The 25,654-nt window shown below is 41.7% G+C and overlaps 1 protein-coding gene across 1 annotated transcript in view; it reads right to left on the bottom strand.

Moving 5' to 3' along the window:
* brsk2b (BR serine/threonine kinase 2b) overlaps positions 1-25,654 on the bottom strand; it is a 139,140-nt gene that overhangs the window by 40,843 nt on the left and 72,643 nt on the right. Inside the window, exon 3 of the mRNA XM_081394144.1 lies at positions 248-333. Coding sequence (XP_081250270.1) covers positions 248-333 — 86 coding nt within the window. The remainder of the gene's footprint in view (positions 1-247; positions 334-25,654) is intronic.

Genomic DNA, 25,654 nt, shown 5'->3' with positions numbered 1-25,654 from the left:
CGAGTGTGCGGGCCATACATCTGTGTCATCTGAATATTAAGAAAACAAATTCCTCAGCTGCATCTATGGTGGCTCCTTTTTCAATTATTGAAAACTACATTAAGCCCAGCCACTGGAGCGCGAGCACATATCCAGGGATATCAGAGCCTCTGCTCTTCTGTACAGATACAGAGTTTACCAGGCACTGATACACACTCAGCTCATACATTGCATGGTGCATGGATAAACAAAAGTGGTGTATACTCACAAATATTTCTTATTTTCGTAGACATCATGCAACTTCAAAACATGTGGGTGTTCTATGAGCTTCAGAATAGCTATTTCTCTCTCTACCTGTAGAGACACAGAGATCAAAAACGATTAGTTTTATACACAGTAGCATGAGGTTAGAGTGAAACACAAGGAGACATTTACTGTACGATAACAACCTTTGGTTAGTCTGTGCTAGCAAAATGATGTTGTATGGTATTATCTTGCCAAGCCATGCCTAATTAGCATCCCACCACTTTCATTAAGTGGTTAACCCATTAATCACACTTTGGCAAGAAAATAAACAAGAAGACAATAGCTGCAGAAATACACCAGTCCAAGTGCCTCATTATAAGATGCCTATGATGAAGTTCACATGAATTATAAGTGGACAAGACTCTAATTGCATTAGTCTTTAGAAAGGGATACAGTAGCATGACAAGGTGAAGCATCATCATAGTTGTCACGAACATTCCCACATTATATTGAGAAGTGGTAATTAGCGAGCATACAGTCGTTCACCAAAGTGTCGAAGTGTTGTTTCAGGGAGCGTACACTCTTGCCGCTGCAGGAAAATCCATCTCTTGTCGCTTTGAGGGAGCACCAGAAATAATTAGACTTCATTATCGGTGGGAATATGGGAACAGCTAATATGGATAATCCCACACTAATGAAAGTTACATTGCAGAATTTGACGCTGCATGAAGTCTCCCATCACACACCTGCTCAGAGACTGACCTTGTACAGTGTCTAAGCAAACCACAATCCCATTACATTTAATCAGCTTTCCTTTGTACTCAGCCGAGGTGTTATAAACAGAATTATGAAAGACGTTTTGGTCAGGATAGATGGATGCAAAGAATCAGAATTTGTCTTTTTGTAGTAAAGAATCATGTACTTTTCCAGCCCACACAGTCGCTGTTCAGGTAAATAACACCCTGTCTTGCCTTCTTCATGTTAACAGTTTACAGTACTAGTCAAATTTTGTTCACACACCTACTCCTTCCTTTATTATTACTATTTTTCACATTTATGAAAAGATTTGGTCATGCTTTAGTTTAGGGAACACATATTCACTATTAACTACAACTTTTGCCTCAAAGTCCTAATTAACTGCTTATTAATAGTTAGTTGTTAAGTTTAGGTATGGGGTAGAATTAAGGGATGAAAAATAGGGTCACGCAGAATAAGGTATTAATATGTGCTTTATAGGTACTAATAAACAGCCAATATGCTAGTAATATGCACGCTAGGTAATAGTGTAAATTAGTCCTCAAACTAAAGTATTGCCAAAGATTTAACCAACTTCATTATACACCAAATATGCACCTGGAATACATTTTAATAATATTGAAGGAGGTCCCCTTGTTAATGTTTTTTTTTTCTGCATAAATTGTTTAAATTAATTCATTACAAATAAAAATGAAATTAAATAAAATCCTTGCTTTAAGTCAGCGTTACTTTATTATAGTTTTTATTTATAGTTTGAATATTTGTATTTTTATATATTTAATTTTCATTTGAGTTAGATCTAGCTTGTGCATTTCTGTCATTTTAATTAGTTAAGATGTACAGTATATGATATATTTGTATTATTTATTTATTCAAGTTTTAGTTATTTTAGTACATCAAATTAAAATAAATAAAAATGAGATTTTAATACTTTTATTTCATTTAACATTTATTTTATTTCACGTAACAAAAATGTATGTTTTTTTAATTGGTTTTAGTTTCAGTTGCAGTTAACTCTAATAACCATCCTGAGTCCTGGCTGGGATAGGCTCCAGTTTTCCCGCAACGCTTACACGGGATAAACGCTTTGGAGAATGGATGGATGGATGTAATATAAACTCATACGTTTTGCCGAAAAGAAATCCACAGGCACAGTTTATTTATCTGCTAAACTTAATTCAAGCCTTCAGGGCAAAACGTAAGATCATGAGAAACATAAACCGAGTCAAGTGACACCAGACTTTTGACTGGTAGGGTACATAAACACCATCAAAACAATCTGATACGATTACAGACGGAGTTATATTCAAAAGCACAGACTGGCATGTGAAAGCAAACACAGACACACAGATCTTTCTTTGGGCTCCATCACCCTGATACACACACTATCTCTCTAACCATGAGGCTGTAGCCTTTCTTCCCCACATCTCTTATGTCACTCCAAAACCAGAACACGGCCGACCCAAGTAAAGAAAGAGAGAGAGAGAGAGAGAGAGAGAGAGAGAGATGTCAATTTATCACCATCAAAGCCCCAGTTCTTCAAAGGTCTTTCACCTGGACTTCTGCAAAAGAGCAAGAAAAACTAAATAATGAAATATTTCCTTCTTTAATCTACATCGCGGTCTCACTGACTGCCTTATATATAAATCCCTGTCATGGCAACCCTCTCTCAACATGTCTCTCTTATTTTCACGTTCTCTCTTTTACGTGTTTTTTCTTTATTTAGCAGATGGCTTTGAGCTCTGCTTTCATGAACTACACAGAGAGAGAGAGACAGACCTTCTCCCTGATCTATCACAGAACATGGTCTTTCTCATTGGGTTTACACAATCACTGTAATCATTCAGGGGCAGGATGCTTGTTTCTGCTCCTGGCAGAGGCTTTGATTATTCCCTGTGCTATCACAGCAAGTCTCACCTGCATTATGTGTCCATGCCAATTTGGAATGAACAAAGTGCTTATGAAGCATCTTCCCTGCAGAGACCCTAAATCAATGTGTGCTCGAATCGAGCGCAAAGGCGAAAAATGCTTAATGATCACTTATAATTAAATGGAACAGACTCTGTACAATCAGGTGGAATATACTCTTCCAGTATTAGCCCTTTGAATAACAGGACCTCTTCTAAGTAAGCGGTAAACCCCAATCAAATAAGGAACAATGACAGAACTCAAGTGTGTGAGTATAAGTGATTGATTGAACAGGTTGGGTAAGTTGCAAACACACACACATTTGTTTTTCTACAAGGACTTTTCATTGACTTCTACTGCTTTTGAATGAGCAAAAGATATTTTCAATCCCCAGACCCTTAAAATCCTTTCTGAATTTTTACATGATCATTCTTCACAAGAAGATATTGTGAGGAACTGAAACATTAATTTTAGTATTATTTATAAGGTAAGGGTAGTTAGGTAATTGTCCAATAACAACATTGGACCCCACTGTCTTTCATTGCATGGACAAAAAAAGCAGACTTTTTTTGTTTTGTTTTGTTTTGTTTTTTGTATATCCTCTTGTGTATCTTTCTATATCCAACAATGTGAGTAAATGTTGGCAGAATTATTGTGAACTATCCCTTTAAGAAACTATTTATATGTTCATTAAGCATTAAGCATATTTTCTAATCAGTGTCGGTTGTTTCAGGTTTTACTACAATCGTGGGGATATTTGGCCATCACAATGCAGGCAAAACGTGACCCACGCGCGTACACACACACACAAGCATTTAGGCTCACACACACATCCATCTGTGGCAGGTGAAAAGCTGTGCTGGCACAGACAGGAGGAGGGAAATCCAAACACACAACATTTACCTGCATGTCAGATCTCTGCCAAACAGCACTTGTGATCACAGGATAATGGAGACTTCATCTTATCAACAAGCCCCAGTAATCCTGTCTGAATCCAGATGAGTTAAATCCAACTCTAATGCAAAGTTAACACTTACAGCAAGTCAAATAAACAAAGACAGCGGCAACACACCGGGTATTTGTTATGATTTTAATGATCCAATAAAAATACACACACACACACACACACACTCATCTGATTATGCGGACGGATAGGAGCCGAGCAGTGATCTGCATCATTCCTCATTATAAAAGAGGAGGCCGGTTCACCTCAGTGCCCTTTTTCATTGCGTTTCCATGTTTAACAATTAGCACCACTGTAATAGCATCTTTCTTGCCAACAAAAGTGATTATCAAGTGATTAATTTCCCTGGAGAGAAAGATTTCAGTTTGGGTATGACATAAAATTACAAGGTTAAATGGCCACAAGTCAGAGACATTAATGGCATTGATGTATTTGGTTTCAATTGATAACACGGAAGGCTTTAGACAAGAACGAGATTTCATTTCTTGACTGGCTTTGAGTAGAGAGGGAAAAATGAATGACTAATCCCGGATATTGAAAGAGCAAATGGAAGAGAAAAATAAATGTGTTAAAGTGTGTGTGTGTGTGTGTGTGTGTGTGTGTGTGTGTGTGTGTGTGTGTGTGTGTGTGTGTGTGTGTGTGTGTGTGTGTGTGTGTGTGTGTTAGAAAGGCTTGCAGAGTACCTTTTTTTCTTTTGCAATTCAGATTTAATTAAGACATTGCAATTTAAATCAGCATATTTAACAGTGTATAATTCAACACGCCCTAAACAAACAACTTTCAACCTCTGCCTTTGTTAATGGATTTAACATCATTTATTATGCTCAATTATTGTTTGATTTCAGGTTACAGATGGTGTGTTGATGCATGTTAATAAAACTGCACTTGTGGGGATGGTCACACAACACACAGCAAATGAATGAAGGCAGACCGAGCTCATGTTCTCACAGCTGGGACTGGGACTGGGACACAACTCCCATGTATTGGAGAGCATTCAGATTTTACCCAATAATAGCACATTTAACCACACAGCTGTCTGTTTGTGGTGGTTAAAATATTTGGTTATGTGCTACTTGTGTCTATAGGTGTTTGAAACAATGGCTATTTGCAAAATTGTGTGTGTGTAAAGAGCTCATGAAGTGATGATGAGTTGGAAGAGGAGGTGTTTGTCTCAAGAGTATGTGGGTTTTGACTGTTCCGTCCAAACTCTCCAGTGCCCACTAGCCGGGCAGCCCTGACACACACGCAAGCACACACACATGCAAGCATCACACACACACACACACACACACACACACACACACACACACACACACACACATTTGGTCCTCACTCTCTAGGTTAAATAAGCACACACACACATTTGGTCCTCACTATCTAGGTTAAAAAAGCACACACACACACACACACACACACACACACACACACACACACACACACACACACACACACACACACACACACAGTTTCCATGTTGGGTTTCCATGTTTTATGGGGACATTCCATAGGCGTAATGGTTTTTTACTGTACAAACTGTATATTCTACCCCCCTACACTAACCCTACCCCTAAACCTATTCATAACAAAAAACATTTTTACATTTTCAAAAAAGGTCATTCTGTATGATTTAAAAGCTTGTTTCGTCATTGGGACCAAAAAATGTTTTGTGACACATTTTGTCACACACAGACACACATTGGGCCCTATCTTGCACCCAGCGCAATTGACTTTGTACACCGACGCATGTATCATTCCTATTTTGCACCCGCGCACAGCGGACTTTTCCCTCCACAGACGCACGTCGCTAAACTAGCAAATGCATTTGCGCTCCCGGGGGCGGTTCAGCGAAAAGAGGAGGCGTGTTCCGGCGCAAACGTTCCCTGATGCTATTTTGCAGGTTTAGAAAACAATTCCACCACTGACCAGGAAAAACCTAGTCTAAAGTCAGTGGCGCGTTGCGCATGTTATTCATATGCTATTTTAAGGGCGCATGCTTGGCCATAATCAATGTAGCGTGTGCACAACGCGCATACACTTTGTTTTTCTCATCTACACAGCAGCAGTTTTCATTTTTGCAAATCATACATTATTACAATAGATAGATAGACAGTTTATTATAAAAGCATAAATCTAGCTTACACATTTACCCAAATTATCATACGCCTGTTTAACCGAAGTTATTTTGGGTGGGTTTCTCCATCCCCATTGTGACATCTCTGTCTTTTACGGCCCTGACGAGAACGTCAGTCTCCTCGGCTGTGAACTGCTCCTGGTGCCCGTCTGGCAAATCCGCCGTTATAATATCAATCCGCCATGGAACAAATGCACTTGCTCTTAAAGGGAATGTGAGATATCGCTCTGATTGGTTTATTTCACGTTACTAATAATGAAGCTACTTCAGACCAACCCATTTTAGATTTGCGTCGGGCACAAGAGTCATTTTTCTCGCCGGTATAATAGCAACAGCACCCAAGACCCGCCCACAAAGTTACTTGCGTTTCGCGCTTGATACTTGTGTTTCAGATCGTTAAAATAGGGCCCATTGGGTTTTAATAGAAAGTAGAGTTCTGAACTTTTCAAGTGAGCATTCAAAATCACATCAAATAAATTAACTTTTATAAAAAAATGATTTAAAAGCAATTTCATTATTTAAAGCTCTGGATCTTTTAGGTGAGCAGTCTAACAAAATTCAAACAGACAGATAGACAGACAAAATGTCCATATTGGTGCATCCCTACAAAATGAGCAGCGACAAGATGCTACTGCTATTGTAAATGCACATAGTGATGCCCCACCTGAAACATTTGGATACAGCAGTCATGTTGGAACACCTATAATCAGCCAAGAGCACTTGCTGACCTCGAGGGTTTAACAGTTGTCAGCGTGAGCGCGACTTTACACAAGACACGCCGTCACCTCTCCTTCTGGCAGTTCCCTGATCTATTTATCATTGATGTCTTTTTTCCATCAATTTTAATTCCTCAAGCTCCCTCACAACACACCAACTTCCCAATTAGAGGAATGGAAGAGTAGCAGATGAAATAAACCATTAAAAAAACACAAAAAAGCAGAAGGAAAGCACTCAAATCGCGTTTCTTTAATAAAGATGGAGGTTGTTCTGTAGCGCCGTTCCTCCGGGAGCTGCTGTGGCTTTGTTACTAATTAACTCAAACACATGTGGAAACAGACACTTGAGCACGAGGGGGGAGGAAGGGGTTAAAGCAGCAGACCTTAACGTCTCACTGAAGGCTTAGACTAGGAGCGCTGGGAGGCATATCATGGCTTAGCTAATACCTCCAGAGACACACCGTACAGGATATCGGTGGATATTAAACACAATTGCCATCCCTCGGTGATAGCCAATCCATCTACGCGACCAACCAGCAGCTGTGGCTCAAATCGGATCCATCAGGTGTGAGTAGGTGTGAAAATGGCTGGATAGCAAATGAGTGAAAGCTCAGTGGGAAAGTAGGAAAGGAGAACAACAGGGAAAGAGGACAATGTAATACACAATTAAAGGTAGAATTTCTGTGCCACTAACAGAACCAAATTTCAAATATAATGATTATTTCCAACCCAGGCTCACTGGAGAGAAAAAAAAAGTGTGGTGACATTTCAGCAAAATGATGCTGCTTCTTGCACAATTCACAACACTTTCGAAGTGAAATGTCTAACTAACGAGTGGTGCTTAGGGTTAGGATAAGTGTTAAAGTGCGTTAAGTTTTATCCGAAACAGGTTAACGTGAATCTGGCAATGTGTCATTAAGTTGGTTCTTCTACATATCACAGCAGATCGGAAATGAAATGTCCAGTGAGATTAAAGATGCTCTAAGCGATGTTGGGTGACGTCACTTCTTGTTGACGTTCGAAGTGATGTCAAACAAAATGGAGGCTAGCTCGACCCTCCCTCCTCCTCATCCTGTCCTCTCCCTCTCCCTTCCGTGCTTTTCCGATGTAAATTCCGATGTATTGGCTGGAACACTGTTTGTTATGTTTTGTGGTCCAGGTTGGGCCAGTTTGTTTTTCTTGCCGTTTGTGGAGTCTGGGCTGTCTACAGAGACCGCGTTTTTTTACAGTGTGTTCAGGGGACAGGCAGCTAGCGGATAGTGAGGAGATGTTTACTGTATGTGACAAAAAATGTTTCGGCCTAAAAAACACGTCACATTGCTTCGAGACCTTTAAGGTTAATGCTCACATTAATCACTTTTGAAAATAATGTACACTACACTGCACTAAACCCTGCCCTACACCAAATGTGAGATAAAAGTGCATTTGCTAAAGTAAACATGTCATTTTAACTTGCTTCTACAAGTTTAAGCTATTTTATCATGTCTTAATAAAATATCTTAAACTTGTAGAAGCAAGTTAAAATGCATTTTATGTTTCGTGGGACTCAAACCAAGCGCTATGCATTGCACTGAGCAGTTTAGAATGTCAAAAAAGCTATACATACCTGTACATACATTCAGAGCTGATTATGTGATGTAAACATCTAAATGAACCATATTCATTTACAAATTGTGCACTGAGGTCTTACTATATCATTGTGCAAGAAACCAAGCAAAAATATGTCTTTTAAAATTGATAATCTGCATCTGTAATCATAATTTGTGTGAAAAGTGTCACTGTCACTAGTGGTCATTTCAGCTGGAAACTGCAGTTAATTGCATACAAAATGTAGGTAGAATCACGTTTTTCCAAAGAGCCTCAGTTTATTATTTCCAAAGGTTTCCTAAAACATCCAACCACATACATTCAGGATATGAGTGGACACAACTGAATAATTTAAAGGTTTAGTTCACCTAAAAATGAAAATTCTGTCATAATTTACTCACAATCATGTCGTTCCAAACCCGTAAAACCTCTGAGAAATCTGAGAGCTTTCTGTCCCTCCTTTGACAATCTACGCAACTACCACTTTGACGAATCAAAAAGTTCATAAAGAGATTGTAAAACTAATCCATATGAGCGGTTTAGTCCAAATTTTCTGAAGAGACATGATCGCTTTATATGATGGACAGATTGAATTTAAACATTCATCAACGCACACATCAGGTGTGGTAAATGGAAGCTCAAGCAGGTTCGCTTGACATGTGACTTGTGCGAGAACCAATGAGGTTTATTCTCTTGTGGGTTTAATGCTGCATGTTTGAGCTCCTGCAAGGACCAATGAGGTTCATTCTTGTGTGTTACACAGCACGTCTGAGCTTCTGAAAGAGGTTTGTTCTCATGCATCAAGCAGGTACGATTGAGCTTCTGTTTATGACTAAATACTCATACAGTAATTCTTTCCAGTGTTCCAGAGAGGCATGTAATAATGTTTAGTTGTAATACAGTAGATGTAATAATGTTATTTGTGAACGGCTTCTATTAGTTGTGTGGGTGTGATTACTTAAGGATGATTTTGGTCTTTGAGCTTTAGAACTGAATGTTCAGCTCTGTATAAGCCTTTGTCATTTCTTTCACTTCTAAAAAATCTAAATTGCGGTAGAAGTGCCAGAGCATAATAGAGCCTCTCTTATTACTATTCATAATAGCGGGTCTCTTTAGAAAATTAGGACTAAACTGCTCAATTCATATAGATTAGTTTTACGATCTCTTCACAAACTTTTTGTAGTACAAACTGGTAGTTGCGTAGCTGTCAACGGAGGGACAGAAATCTCTCAGATTACATTGAAAATATCTTAATTTGTGTCCCGAAATAAACAAATGTCTTACTGTTTTGAAAGGACAAGAGGGTGAGTAAATGATGACAGAATTTTGAAACAAAATGTGCTTATTTTTGTTATTAATATTTAATATTTGTTAGTTAATATTTCAAATAAATTGTCCCAGAGATCTTGATGTTAATGGTTTGGTAGTGTGAAAGCAGACTTGTAACAGTAAACATAAGTAAACAGTAAACATGGCACAGTGGCTGTGCCTCACACCTCATCCCATCATTCCAAACACTTCCAGTCTAAAGAGGCACCTGAGTGACCTACTAAACCAGCACTGCTGACATCCAAGAGATCTCAGCCACAGATTTCGGCCTCAAGTTTGAACAAGCAAAATGTTCCTGCGCGCAATCCTGTTGGTCTTGCTCTGTCCTCTCGTCTGGACCGAGCAGATAACCGCGGCTCTCCGCTCAGTACAAAGCCTCGTTCTGTTCGCAGCCGACCTGCTTCTTGACCCATGACACACACGCAATGTTTGGTCTCACAATGTTCATCTCCCTTAAAGCCACACATGAAGCACAAGTGTTAGAAATAAAACACAACTTGCTTTAAGGCCACATAAACAACAGAGTCTGAATATTTATGAGTGAAAGGTTGAATTTCACCCCTAAATTGCTTCAGGAAACACATTTTAGAGGCGTGTGATTAGCATGTCTGCTATCGAGAAATTGGATTTGGAAATAGAGTGCAGTGAGGCAGACTTTGGGATGATGGGCTGGAGGATCTATATGGGAAGGAACCGTTCGCTGGGTCCACCGAAGATGACTTCCTGATAGAGCTCCTGTGAATCCGTAGAGGGGAATTTCATAAGCCTGACACTAAACAGCAAACATCACCTCCATGCACATTCTGCTTGTTGTAATGTTGTTGTTTCCCTTAAGTAAACTTTGCAAATTATATCTTACAGGCCAATGTCAAAACAAGAAACACTGCTTGTCATGAATTCAAATTTATGCACGCACATTTGCATAGGAATATTGGGTGCTTTAAGAGCGTCTAGCCTCAATAAACAACTGCTTTGATGCCTTTTGACCTTCCAGAAATTAGTTGCCCTGGGCTCAGTGAGGAATACATGTGAAAAACATTGATTTAAATACGAAAGGAATGTGTTTTAATTGATCAAAAACTTCTGTCCACAGAGGCTCTTCTTCGCAAACTTAAAAATACACTGTCGGCATCTCATTGTGCTGATTTGAACCCTGCAGCTTTAGTTTCTTTCTACAGAAGAACATGTTAGGAAGAATGCAGCCATTTCCCAAGACAAAGAGTGATACGGCAAATCTGTTTAGCCCTCTCTTTTTGTTCCTTTGGATATTGATGTATGAGATTATATATAGGGGGGTGGAAAACCTTCAATTGCGCACTGATGAGTGAAACAAGAAAAAGTGTGTATTCTTGCAGATATGGCAATGTTAAACCTGAGTACAGTTTTCTGGATATAGATTTATGACAGAAGCCATTATTTTCATCCTGCCGTGAGCGGACACACACACGCTAAAACACTCCTGTGCTCATAGAGAAAAGTAATTATGATCTATCTTTTGCATCACTCACTCATCCTGGAGAGGCAGCTTGATCTCGCACACCAATCACTACCACACATGCTGTATTTAAATCAATAGTTCAATGGCGCAGTGCTAGTCACAGTTTTGCACTGTGTGGTGAAGTACAGATTTATTTTATGAAGGAAAAACTGCCCACTGACTCCATTCTGGCTCAGAGAATCTGCAGTGCTGAAGAAGTGCTTAAATATCCCATAAATCATTGCTTACCTGTGGTACAAAATGTTGGAAACTTACTCTATACTATACACCAGGGGGAATAGCAGCCATTATAACCGGGGGGGATTGCATCACGCCCCACTTTTCGGGCAAGAATCATTATGTTTTAAGAGCTTTGTTTTGCTTGGCTGCAGTGTGAGGAAAAAAAATGTAGGTGGCTGCATAAAATGACAGTTTTAAGGCCAAGCGCAAGATTCTGCCACACAGCTGCATCGAAGGAAAGTCAAACAAGCCAGTGTTATTTTAGTATTATTTATATACTTTTATAATATTGAATAATATTTTTAATTAACTTTTATTTGTATATTTTAGTGATTCTGTCATGTGCTATTGTCATTTATGCTATTTTTTTTAAATGTTTCTTAATTTTAATACTTCAACTTATTTTATAGTTTAGATTTTTTTAATTTCCAATTTTAATTCAAATTTTCAAAGTTAAAATTATTTTCATCTAATATTTTGTTTCAGCTTTATTTTAATTAACAAAAAATATTGTAATGGTTTCACTTAACAGCACTGAAACAAGCTGGCAAACGCATAATCGCTAAGACCAACTTTTTTGCTCAGGAAATTAATTATTATTATATTATGGCATTTAAAGGTATAGCGGAGGATCTTTCCGAATTTTAGATAAGACCCGCCCTCTCCACTTTTTGAAAAGTTTGATCGATTCACCAGAATGATTGACAATTAGGAGGACCAATAGTATAGGTGATCCACCCGGAAGTAAAAAATCCTCCGCTATACCTTTAAGTATTCATAAGCCAGGCTGATATGGTTTATAATCATTTTTCAGCTCATTCCTAAGTCCTAAGCATCGACCCCTTAAACTTTCCTTAAAACAGAGCGCTAATGGTAACCTTTCAAGAAAGGTCAGCAATCTGTTATTAGGCTATAAAACTAAAACCAGTTTTTTATGTAGACAGGTGCGAAACCATTTTTTAAGTAGACAGATCTGCTAGTTAACGTCACAAAGACATCTTTCACCTTCACATCCTCTCAGGGCGTCTGTGCAATCATAATCATGGAACACAGGTGTCCACGTCAATTGATTTATCTGTCATTGTAGGCAGCAATGGACATGGACCACAGTTATAAATCTCACATAATGGACATTTTCTCTACTGCTCCTGTCTCAGTTCAGCCATAATGACTTTGGCAAGGAAGGAAAGAGGGTTAAAGGTCACTCCGGGGACCAAATGAAAAGGTAACGGCGTTCCTTTATCTTCTACTTCCTGATTCCTCAGGGCCTTCTCTGTTTGACCAAATGATCAGTCAAAGCTGATGCACCCAGTGTCAGACGGAGGGGAATAGGATTGTGGAAAAACATGATTGTGAGCTAAAACATTAAACATGTTTCACAAATTTGACATAAACAATGCACTTTTATCTATGCATTTTAAACTGTCCCTTATATGCAGTTAACTCTTATAAGCAATATATATACACTACCATTAAAAAATCAGTAAGATTTTTTTTTAGAAAGAAATTAATACTTTTAATCAGCAAGGATGCATTTGATTGATCAAAAGTGATAATCATTTAAAAGATTTCCATTTCAAATAAATGCAGGTTTTTAGCTTTCTATTCATCAAAGAATCCTGAAAAAAAATATTTATTACGGTTTCCATAAAAATATCAGGCAGGACAACTGTTTTCAACACTGATAATAAGAAGAAATAGTTCATGAATGACTTTTGAAAGATCATGTGACACTAAAGACTACAAGAAAACAGTTAAATTGGAATAATATTTTGCAATGTTACTGTTTATACTGTTTTCTTTTTTTTTATTTTTTTGAAATCAGTCTTGGTGAGCACAAGTGACTAAAAAAAAAAAAAAAATTATATCCAACACTGTGAACTGTCCTTAAAAGCTGGCTGATAATATAAGCGAGGCTCTATTATGCTCTGACATTTTTACAGCAATTAAGATTTTAGAGAAGTGAAAGAAATGACAAAGGCTTATACAGAGCTGAACATTCAGTTCTAAAGCTCAAAGACCAAAATCATCCTTAAGGCGAGACACGGCAGGCAAAAACATCGATTTTCATGCAGTGGTCAATTTTGAGATTTTGGGCTAGTTTACTCCTTCAATATGTGTTCTTTCAAGCTGCTATAAAGAAAACGTTGAAAATATACATTAAGATGTTTATTTTATTACATTTTGTTTACTTGCGGCTGTAAGTTTCTCCCGAATTTACCAGGAAGTTAGCATTACAATACGACGCGCCGAGCTCCGTCTGTTTACTGAAGTCTGTCATGACTGGCATCACCGTGAAGCTCTGAGTCTCCTGCACAACGCTATGTAACCCAAATATGGGCATTTCCTTTCTATAAGTAACCAATCGTGAATGTCCAAAGGGGGATTTTAAAGCTACGACGATTTCTCATTTAGAGCTATTTAAATCTTTAACTGCCGTTCCCTTACGAGAACGTTCTCTCGTACTGCGTTGCAAACGCTATGGGAAAACTCCTTTTCTCGAGAATATTGAAGCCTTTATTTTAAAACGCATTTGCTACAGCACAGGCGAGAGCATCAGACCCACGTGAGTGAGCTGATAGGCTGTGCTGTGGGCAACTGCACGAACCAATGGCGGATAGACAGAAGCGCGCGAGCCAATCAGGGCGCTTGGCGCTCTGTCACTGTCAAGCGCGCGAAACTACACGTGACCATAACATATAAATACAGATAGAATCCGCCATTTGACAGATTTAATCTCCTTCAGCTCGACTCACCTCGTCGCTGATTTTCTCCGGTCGTAAGAAGCCCTCGTCGTGGAAAAGCCGTCCAGCGGAACAGCTTCGCATCCCGGCATCTCGCCAGCTGAGCGTTTCCCTGTGGCATCCGACGAAAAATTATATCCTTTTCATTGCATATTTATCTAAAAGAGCAAACCGCTGTTTTCACAGCGCGGCATAATGCCTCTCTCCATCTGTGAGAGCTGCGGGGTCTCCCTGCATGCATCCGACGGACACACCCAGTGTGCGGCCTGCCTCGGCCCTGAGCACGCCGAGGCAGCGCTCATGAAAGGCGGCTGCCAATTCTGCGACGGGATGCCTGTCTCCGTTCTCCGTTCAAGGCTGTCTTCGACGGTGACCGATTCCGCCCACCTTCCGTCTTCGGCGCCCCACGAGCCCCGTAGGAAGAAGCGGCGCGATCAGAGGCGTCCTGAGCGCGGTGAGTTTAGCGAGTGCACGCCGGGCCTTTCTCCTCGTGCCTCGCCCACGCCTTCTTCGCCTGTCCTGTTCTCTCGGAGCGAGCAGCGCCCCTCGTCTGAAGCGGCTGGACTCGTCTCTTTCGGCGCATCTCCGGATGACGTCGATGACGCACTTTCTATGGCGGCATCTGAGAGCGAGGATTGGTCGGGCTCCGCGGACCCCGCCCCCCCCTCTCAGCTAGAGTTTTCTGATACTCGAGCGAGCATTGACGCCGAACTTCTCCGTGTCATGTCTCGCGCTGTTGACGAGTTGGGACTCGATTGGCTTTCTCCAGCTGAGCCCGCCAGAAGCCGCCTCGATGAATGGTACCTGCCGGGGCGCCAGCAGGCCCCTCGTCAGCGCGCCGCTCCATTTATGCCTGAGGTTCACGAAGAGCTCACAAAATGCTGGCGCGCGCCCTTTTCAGCGCGAACGCGCTCATCTGCCTCTTCTACGCTCTCCACTGTTGACGGCGCTGAAGAGAAAGGATATGTGTCTCTCCCCCCACTGGAGGAAGCGGTCGCTGCACACTTATGCCCCCCCACTGCAGGTAGTTGGAGGTCTAAGACGGTGCACCCTTCTAAGCCGTGCAGAACTACTTCGGCCATTGCCAGCCGCGCATACGCTGCCGCCGGTCAAGCCGCCTCTGCACTTCACGCCATGGCGACGCTTCAAGCCTTCCAGGCCAAACTTCTCCGTTCCATGGATGAGTCAGGCCCGGACCCAGACACATTTAAAGACCTCAGGAGTGCCACGGATCTGGCACTGAGGGCCACGAAGACCACCGCTCAAGCCCTGGGCCGCAATATGGCCAGCCTAGTGGTAATGGAGCGCCTTCCTCGACTCGCCCGTCACAGCCTCAGGTCTCTTCGGCCCATCTGTCAGCGGCTTCGCCGATCGCTTCACTGAAGCTCAGAAGGCTTCCAGCGCCATGAGACACTTTCTACCAAAGCGCTCCAGCTCAGTCCAACGGCGCCCCAAGAGCACGCCGCGACCTGAGAAAGTGGTGTCCCAGGTCCTCCAGCCCCGCCCAGCGGCTGAGACCAGTAAGCACATGAAGCCAGCGAAACGGTTCCCGTTCCCTAAGCGCCAGGGCCCGCGGCCGAAGCTGACGCTCGATCACGAGCCCAAGAAGCCGTCCTAACCGGCACAAAGAGGGGTCACTGTCCCGCTGCGGCCGGACCAGCCTCAAAAATCGCTCGACTACTGCTCACGGCTCCCTCTTCAGTTCAGGCGGCTGCAGCAGTTCTAAATGCAGTTCATGGGCCCGTCACATGTCACGCACCCCTGCAAACAAACGCTGTTTTAACAGCGACCCACACAAAGCACAAATCGAGCATAATTTCTCACATGCATACATGTCAGTCCGAGCCCCCCACTCTGGGTGTTCCAGATATGATAATGCCTCTAGCTCTGCGGGCTCTAGCTTGGCAAGCTATCCCCGGAGTTTCAGTATGGGTGATGAACATCATAAAGCATGGTTACTCGCTTCAGTTCGCCCGCAGACCACCGCGTTTTCGCGCGGTTATACAAACCACGGTAAGGGGCACATTGAGTCATGTCCTCCGCACCGAAGTGTTAAGTCTGCTGGCGAAAGGGGCCATCGAGAAGATCCCCCCTTCTCTGAGCGAGTCAGGTTTTTACAGCCGATACTTTCTTGTTCCAAAGAAAGACGGCGGCCTGAGACCCATTTTAGATCTCAGACATCTGAACAAGGCTCTCATGTCACGGCCGTTCAGAATGCTCACGACCAGACATATCCTGACGCAGATTCGCCCAGGCGACTGGTTTTTCTCAGTAGATCTGAAAGACGCTTACTTTCACATTCAAGTGAACCCCCACCACAGGCCATTCTTGAGATTCGCCTTCGAGGGGCAGACATTCCAGTACACAGTTCTTCCATTTGGACTGGCACTAGCGCCTCGTACATTCACGAAGTGCATGGATGCAGCTCTCTCCCCCCTGAGACAGCGGGGAATGCGCATCCTAAACTACCTCGACGACTGGCTCATACTGACCCAGTCAGAGGCGGAGTCACATACTCACAAAGCCTGGCTCCTCAGCCATCTAGAATGTCTAGGGCTCAGGGTCAATGTTGCAAAGAGTGTTCTGTTGCCCAGCCAACGTATCACGTTCCTGGGAACAGTTCTCGACTCCGTACTTATGAGAGCATGGCCCACACCGGCCCGTGCTCTAACGATTCAGCAGCTCACGGCATCGTTCATAGAGGGCTCTCTTGTACCCCTCAGAACGTTTCAGAGGATCCTTGGCCTGATGGCCTCTGCATCATCAGTACTCCAACTAGGCCTACTGCGTATGCGTCCTCTTCAGCTGTGGCTGGCTCCTCTGGTGCCACCCCACGCCTGGCATTCAGGCCACTTGATTATCAAGGTGGACCAGTGCTGTGTTCAAGCCCTGGCCCCTTGGAAAAACGCCAGCTGGTACCAGCAGGGCGTAAGCATGGGGGTAGTTTCAGAGAGGAGGATGATTTCAACAGACGCCTCCAACTCCGGTTGGGGAGCTCTGTACGAGGGCAGGCCTGCCTCCGGCCTCTGGTCGAGCTCGGAGAAACGCCTACACATAAACTGCCTCGAAATGAGAGCAGTTTTTCTAGCCCTAAAAACATTCCTCCCATACCTGGCGGGACACCACGTGTTGGTACGGACGGACAACATGTCGGTGGTCTCTTACATAAATCGCCAGGGCGGCCTCAGGTCCCGCAACCTGTTTGCCATAGCCTCACAGCTCTTGCTATGGGCTCACACCAATCTGCGCTCGCTCAGGGCAGCTCACGTGCCAGGCACGTTGAATACAGGAGCAGACATGCTCTCTCGGGGCAGAGTTCCCCCAGAGGAATGGTCTCTCCACCCTCAGACAGTTCTCCTACTCTGGGAGGTCTTCGGGAAGGCAGAAGTAGATCTTTTCGCCTCAGAAGACAACTGTCAATGCCCAATCTTTTTCTCAAAGAGCAGGGATGCGTTGGCCCACGACTGGCCCAACCTTCCTCTCTATGCGTTCCCCCCGGTCTCGATGCTCCCTCAGGTCATCGAACGGATCAGGAACACGAAAAGCGCAGTGCTATTAGTAGCTCCTCTCTGGCGGACCCAGGTTTGGTTCCCAGAGTTGATGCAGCTGTCTGTAGCAGACCCGTGGCCAATCCCAGTGAGGCGCGACCTCCTGACTCAGGCCAACAGGACAATCTGGCATCCCCGTCCCGACTTATGGGCCCTACATGTATGGCCACTCAACGGGTACCCCAGAACCTCCCAGAGGGCGTCCTGAATACTATAAAGGAAGCTAGAGCTCCGTCTACCAGACGCCTCTATCTCAGTAAATGGTCAGTGTTTTCCAGCTGGTGTTTAGCTCGAGACCTCGACCCATACACTTGTGAAGTACCAAGAGTACTGTCTTTTCTACAGGAGATGTTGGACGCGGGTCGCTCCCCCTCCACTCTCAAAGTGTACGTGGCAGCCATTGCTGCTTTTCACGTATTGGAAGCCGGGGCCTCCTTAGGAAAAAGCGACCTTATAGTTCGCTTCCTCAGGGGCGCCAGGAGGCTTAACCCGCCTCGGCCACCGTCTGTTCCGGCCTGGGACCTCTCCTTGGTCCTGCGGGCTCTTAAGGGACCTCCCTTTGAACCACTTCAGTCAGCTGATCCTAAGTCTCTCTCTCTGAAAACCGCCCTGCTTCTAGCACTGGCGTCAGTAAAGAGAATAGGGGATTTACAGGCGCTGTCTACCAGCGCTTCCTGTCTGGAGTTTGGTCCTAATGACTCCAAGGTCATTCTTAGGCCAAGACATGGATATGTTCCTAAGGTGCTCTCAACTCCGTTCAGAGCCCAGGTTATTTCTCTGTCAGCTCTCCCCTCCTCCGAGGAGGATAGCGATTCTCTCATGCTTTGCCCAGTCAGAGCTTTGAGAATTTATCTGGAGCGTTCGGCCTCTTTCAGACAGTCTGAACAGCTCTTTGTGTGTTTCGGGGGCCGATCCAAGGGCCTCCCGGTCACTAAAACCACACTGTCCAGATGGATAGTTGACGCCATTGCCCTGGCTTACACCTCACTGGGCCTCTCTTGTCCCATAGGTGTTAGAGCTCATTCCACGAGAGGTGTTGCCTCTTCGTGGGCTTGGTCAAGTGGTATTCCCATTGAAGACATTTGTGCGGCGGCCGGCTGGTCCGCTCCGTCCACATTTGTGAGATTCTATAAGCTGGATGTCCCTGCTCTGCAGACATGCGTTCTTTCTGTCTAGACTCTGGCTCTGTGGATCCAGACTAGTTTTGAACCATGGTCACTTGGGTATTCCCATCTATAGCATATGTGCGGCGGCCGGATATCCGCTCCGTCCACATTGTTGAATTATAGCTTTAATGCCCTTGCTTGTAGCTACAGTTCTTCTGTCTAGACACTGGCTCTGTGACCCAGTCTAGTTGATATTGAACACAATGTTTTCACTTTGTGGGCTAAGTGACTGGCTCTGGCCAGATCCGATGAATTATAACTTTAATGTCCCTGCTTTGCAGTTACAGTCTTTTCAGTCTAGACTCTGGCTCTGCTGACCCAGACTAGTTTGATATTAAACACACGGCTATCACCTTGTGGGTTAAATGACTGGCTCTGGCCAGTCTTTATTACGGATAATTGATGGGCCCGATGTTCGGTCTCTTTTTATCCTGGCTATTCTGTACTTCCCGGAACTCTGGTGAGTCAGAGCGGCCAAAAGATTAATAGCACGGCGTTTTAAATGGAAACGTTCCCATAGCGTTTGCAACGCAGTACGAGAGAACGTTCTCGTAAGGGAACGTACTGGTTACTTTCGTAACCTCGGTTCCCTTAGAGATAAGGGAACGAGTACTGCGTTGCCTTGCCGTGCTATTTTTCTTATGGCAGGTTTGTCGCTTCAGTCGATTATACCTGTCAAATGGCGGATTCTATCTGTATTTATATGTTATGGTCACGTGTAGTTTCGCGCGCTTGACAGTGACAGAGCGCCAAGCGCCCTGATTGGCTCGCGCGCTTCTGTCTATCCGCCATTGGTTCGTGCAGTTGCCCACAGCACAGCCTATCAGCTCACTCACGTGGGTCTGATGCTCTCGCCTGTGCTGTAGCAAATGCGTTTTAAAATAAAGGCTTCAATATTCTCGAGAAAAGGAGTTTTCCCATAGCGTTTGCAACGCAGTACTCGTTCCCTTATCTCTAAGGGAACCGAGGTTACGAAAGTAACCAGTACGTTTTCTCAAAATGACTTTTTGTCATTCTCCAGTAGAAACATCTCAGCCTATGTAGCACCTATGTACACCAAACTTTCCAGTTATACACTTAGCAGTATTCTGAAGATATTTTCAGAGGGATTTGTTAATAAATCATTCCTGGCCTGATTTATGTGACATTTTAATCAAAAAAATATGGTGAAAATCTATGTTTTATGGCTATGGACAGTATATTTTGATTTTATAGGTAATGAAAGTATATATCCTGAAATCCCTCTGAGTTTTTATTTTCATCTTGTGTGTAAACAAAATGAAAAAATATTTTTTCACCTGGCTTTATCATATGTTCAGATCTATCTACCGAAAATATATGCAAAATCGTGCATATTTAGATAATGCCTAATTTGCATAATTAAACATACAAATTTGTAAAACTTGTAATACATTTTTTTTATATACTTGTGAAAGTAATCAACTGAGGAAGTTTCATGGTGATATCTATTATTTTAACATTTTACCCTATTCACCTGTAGTGTCTCGCCTTAAGTAATCACACCCACACAACTACTGTAATAGAAGCCATTCACAAATAACATTATTACATCTACTGTATTACAACTATACATTATTACATGGCTCTCTGGAACACTGGAAAGAATTATGAGGTCAAATATTTTTTTTCTATTATTAAAACTTTATAACGGACCATTGACAGTGGTCCCAGACAACACTGCATGGCATTTATTTATTTGGTAAGTAACTTGATAAATCCCATTATAAAATTAAGTCTACAATCAAATTAAACCATGTTAAAAAAAAATCTAAACTACTGCTGACTGGATATCATGTGGATATCATGATCCCTGACATATCATGTGCTGACTAACAGGTAAGGATGGACATAACCAATGCTGTCTTTTTAATAGGAAGAAGAATCAATATCACACTACTACTCTATCACAATTTTAACCTTGAACAAGTTTCTTCAGGACAGTTGGATCGATGTGTGCTTTAAAAATTAACAATGTTAATGAAAAGAAATCAACAACATGTACCGATTCCTCACTCCAGTGTGATTTAAAGGCTCAATATAGATAAAAGCACCCAGAGACTGAGATAGACAGCATATACATCACAAAAATGGCATACATATACGTATAGAAATATATCTTTTGAGAGCATGTCATACTGAAAAAGATAAACTGTATATTAATTAGCCCATGTCTTATCACAAACCCAAATGATTCATCTTGAGTTTGATGAAAAACTGAATTTCAAAAAATGATTCACATTGAGTCAACCCACATATCTTCATTGAAACATAAGTCTATTCAATGTTGAGGTGAATCAAATAAATTAGAGACCCAAGTGTAAATCAAATGTCCATCTGTTGCTGTAGCAAATGACCAGCTCTCGAACACTATTCTGAACAGCTTGATGACTTTCACACTGTGCCAGAGCAACATCACTCAAGCTCGCACATACCATGCTGTGGATTGAACAAAATAACTTTACAGTATATGTGGTAGCTCAAGCAAGAAGACCTCCAGTGAAGTGCTGAGACTTGGGGTCAAAGTTGCAGCTTAATCATTTGAGAAGGAAGTGCACATGGAATAGAGGAAAGAATGAAATGTATACTTTAGTGTGGGAGTATTACTATACACATTTATGTCAAACAGTGCTTCAGAAAAAAAAAAGAACATATGGATTTCGAACATCATGAGGATGACTTGATGATAAATTTTACATTATGTGTCATTATTTACTCACCCTTGTGTCATTTCAATCCTGTATGACTTTGTTTCTACTTTTTTAAGAATTATGGTATGAGATATTCTAAAAAATACATATATTTTGTGTTTCACATAATAAAGAAAGTCATGCAGGTTGACACGAGGGTGAGTAAATGATGACAATTAAAAATTTTCGGTGAACTATCCATTTAATCTCGAAGGCTGAATTAAACATGAACAGTAATACAGCTACAAATACACTCAAATGTACTCAATATCATAAACTGAAATGCATGAATGTGGTTATTTTGGTCATTTGTTCCAAAAAAAAATTTGAACACACAGATATGGAAGATTTTCCACACTCCATGTATTAAAGTGACACAGGAGAGAGGTATTGTAACTGAACATAGTATAAGAGCTACTAACAATACAGTGCTCGTTTGGGTCATCAATAAACTCAAACCTTATAAAATCAGCTTGGCATCTTCAAAGAGTTATATATGCAAATTAGACGAAGATGCACCGGGCCAGAGGGAAGCGCGTGACAGCCATTTATTTTGTTTTGTGTCCCACTCTGTGCACGCGGTGAGAGAAACATCTCCCTCGCAAACACAACAATCTACCCGCAGAGCGCAGGAGAAGATGAATGATCCATAATCATTTAGAGGAGAAAAGAGAGAAACGTATAGAGAGAAAATGACACTGCTGTCATCAATGGCAGGATAACAAGATTAGGGTCAGCCATCATTCATCAGCCATTCAATCTGCCTCGATTTCTGCCTCTGTGCTGGACTGCAAATTTCATCTTTTATTCCCTCCTTGCCATATTCCCTTCCTGCATTTTCTCTATCATTACAAGAACAGAAGCTGGGCTGCTGTCTGTATTATATAGGGAGCTACTTCTTTTATACGTTTCATTGTATATAAAATATATTTCATTTTGAAATAATTAGGGCTGTAAACATACATTTAGTATAAAGAAAGTGGGGGGAGGGAAATAATGCATTTAAACAAAATGCATTTGTATGCTATTTTGAACTACATGTCATCTTAAAACATGAAACTCATAAAATACTGCAATACAGCAAATACTGATACACTATTGCTCAAAAGTTCGGAGATTGTTTAATGTTTTTGAACGAAGTTTCGTATGCTCACCAAAGCTGCATTTATTGATTGCAGCATTTATTTTATTTAAAAATACTGTAAAAACAGTAATATTGCAATTTGCAATAATTGCCTTTTTAAATATATTATCAAATGTATTCCTGTGATGGTAAAGCTGAATTTTCAGTGTCACATGATCCTTCAGAAATCACTCCAATAAGCTGATTGGTGCTCAAGAAACATTTCTTATCATCAATTTATTATTGTAGAAACAGTTATAATAGTTTTTTTAGATTCTTTGATGATTTATGAATAGAAAATGTATTCGAAATCTAAGTTTTGATAACATTATTCAGTAAATGTCTTTTTAGTCACTTTTGATCAATTGTCCTTGCTGAATAAAAGTATTAATTTCTTAAAAAAAAAAAAAATTCACTGACTCCAAACTTTTTGAACAATAACATTAAAAAAATCCTCAGAGCTCAAGCAAACATGAATTGTATTCTGCTTTGAGATCTCTGCGCTGCGCCTCGTCACTGCCTCAGTGATCGCATCATTAAGACCTTCATCTATCTCTCTTTTCCTAGACTAAAGTGCCAGTGAATGCGGATTAAACAAACACCATCTTAAATCACTTCAGTGCAGCACCATTAGAGAGGCAGTGGTTCATTTGACTGAGAGATCATGGATGGAGCGAACACCGCGGGGGGCAGAACAGGATAAGTCATACCCAGATGTGGAGCTGTGTCTCTGCGTAGAGCGTCACAGTTCATCAGCTCTTCTGGAGCATCGGTGTGAAGAGCTGACTCCATCTATCACTCAGCAAAGCGTCAGCAACACACAAACACTAAAGCACTTCAGGTCAGCAAGAGCTCAAACACAGTGCTCCAGATCAGCAGAGGTTAGAAAATAAAGTCTCAAATATAAAGACGTCCCGCTGGCCTGGGGACTAATGAGGGACATTTGACATTTAACAGTCTCTTGTCTATTCAAGCCAGTGCTGCACTGAACACTTGTACATCATTGTTTATGCTTTGCAAATGTAAATGTTTGGTTTTCTGTAATTCTATTGATTTGACACCAATGTTTTCTAACTGGCAAACATAGATGAGGGTTTGTCAAAATTGCAAAAGTGATGACACTCATACGGAATCAGTAAGAATGTACTGAAAAATACAAACCGAATCAGTAATGTATTGCCTCATCCGCAGAAAACGTAATACATTTATAATATGTAATAATAATAGTAATAACAATAATTTATCATTATATAGCATTTCAGGACCTCAAGTTCGCTTTAAAAAGGAAACAACAAACACCAAGACAGATATGAAGTGAGAATCGGGGCAGAGTTAGGAACCAGAAATATCAGAAAAAAGTGAGATAAAGCAGTGAGATATAGGTTGAGTTTTGAATATCTGAATGGATGAATTTTCATAGATGTCGTAGAAGATTTTTCCAAAGTTGACAAAGACGATCTAAAGAAGGGGTGTCCAAACCACTGTCCAATCAGGTCAATCCACCGTCCAATCCAACCAATCAAGGTCTTACTAGGCACACTAGATTCTTCCACGCAGGCTTGTTGAGGCAAGTTGGAGCTATATTCTGCAGGATAGTGGCCCTCCAGGAGCAGGACTGGACATGCCTGAAAATGTTTGGTGCTGCTAGAGCTGCGGAAATCACACACTCCTCCTTTAAAATACAGTTAAGTTCAATATATAGTTAAAGTTCTTTTCCACTGTCACTGCGTAACATATAGTGTGCACACTGGCACTCATCCACAGCTTGAGTAATCTCTTCTCTGCAGGGGTGCAACATGTCCCTCCTTCTCCTCAGCAGCCAGTCTCCTGGGCAACACTGGGCTCGGTTTCAGAAATGTTAGCTTTCCCCTCGGGACCTGTCTGGATTCGACGCCGCACGCTGAGAGAAACTTTCACTCCCACCATCCCTAGGGCCATTTACCATTAACCACCCAAGACTTGATTAAACCAAAGAGTGATACCTTTCTGAAATGTTTACTGGGATCCACCCTGCAGTGTCAAGAGGCATTCATTCATTAGGAGGGACTGATGTTTAATGCATGGTTTGTCATAAATAGTTTTGAGTGGCCTGCCTCAAGGGAAACTGAAAGATAAGCACACTATTTAGCATTTTAAAACAGCTTTTCCACAAAATGGCACCAGACTGGAGTGGAAACACAATGGGATACGCTTTTCCAGTGTTTAAAGAGCTCTGTTTTTCATCAAATTCATTTATTTCAAAACATCACCTATGCGATATAATGAATGCGCACACATACCAACATATTCCCCTTAAAGAAAATGTTGCTGTGAGGCATCTAAGGCACATTCTCTGAGGTAAAGTAGGCCGAGGTCACCTCCTGACATAACCCTCATTAGTGTGACCGCAAAGTAAGTCAAAGAGCTTTTCTTTTCATGTCTGAAAATGTCAGAGACGACTTCATTAGTTCAGGAGGGGCCTGGCAGGGGCCGTGGAGTTCTCCGCGAGGAGCATGTTCTCAAATGCCAGGCTTCTGTTCTGTGCGTGCCACGACCTAACTCACAACGCCGCCTCTCCCTGGGAGTAGACATGAACACACACACACACACTGCAAAAAATGCTTTTTTTACTTAGGATTTTTGTCTGGTTTCCAGTCCAAATATCTAAAAGTTCTGAAATCAAGATGCATTTACTAGATAAGTAAAATCAGATAAGATATTGTGTCTCGTTTTCTGGGGGAATTAATCAAAATTAAGTGAGGGTAAGAAAAATAATCTTAATTCAAACAGAAACAAGATTATTTTTCTTACCCCAAGGACAGATAATTGTGCTCGTTTTGAGCAAAAACTCACTTAATTTTGATTTATTTACCCAGAAAACAAGACATAATATCTTATGGCATTTTACAACTTTAGTAAATGCATTTTGAATTTTGGACTGGAAACAAGACAAAAATACTAAGTAAGAAAATTTTTGCAGTGCACTAACAGACACTCAGGATACAAACACAAATAAAACCTGACACGCTCACCCTGGGCTCTGCTTACACACA

Source organism: Scardinius erythrophthalmus (genome assembly GCF_964197995.2).
Source record: "Scardinius erythrophthalmus genome assembly, chromosome: 2".
Lineage (NCBI taxonomy): Eukaryota > Metazoa > Chordata > Actinopteri > Cypriniformes > Leuciscidae > Scardinius > Scardinius erythrophthalmus.
This window is presented reverse-complemented; position numbering and strand designations above follow the sequence as displayed.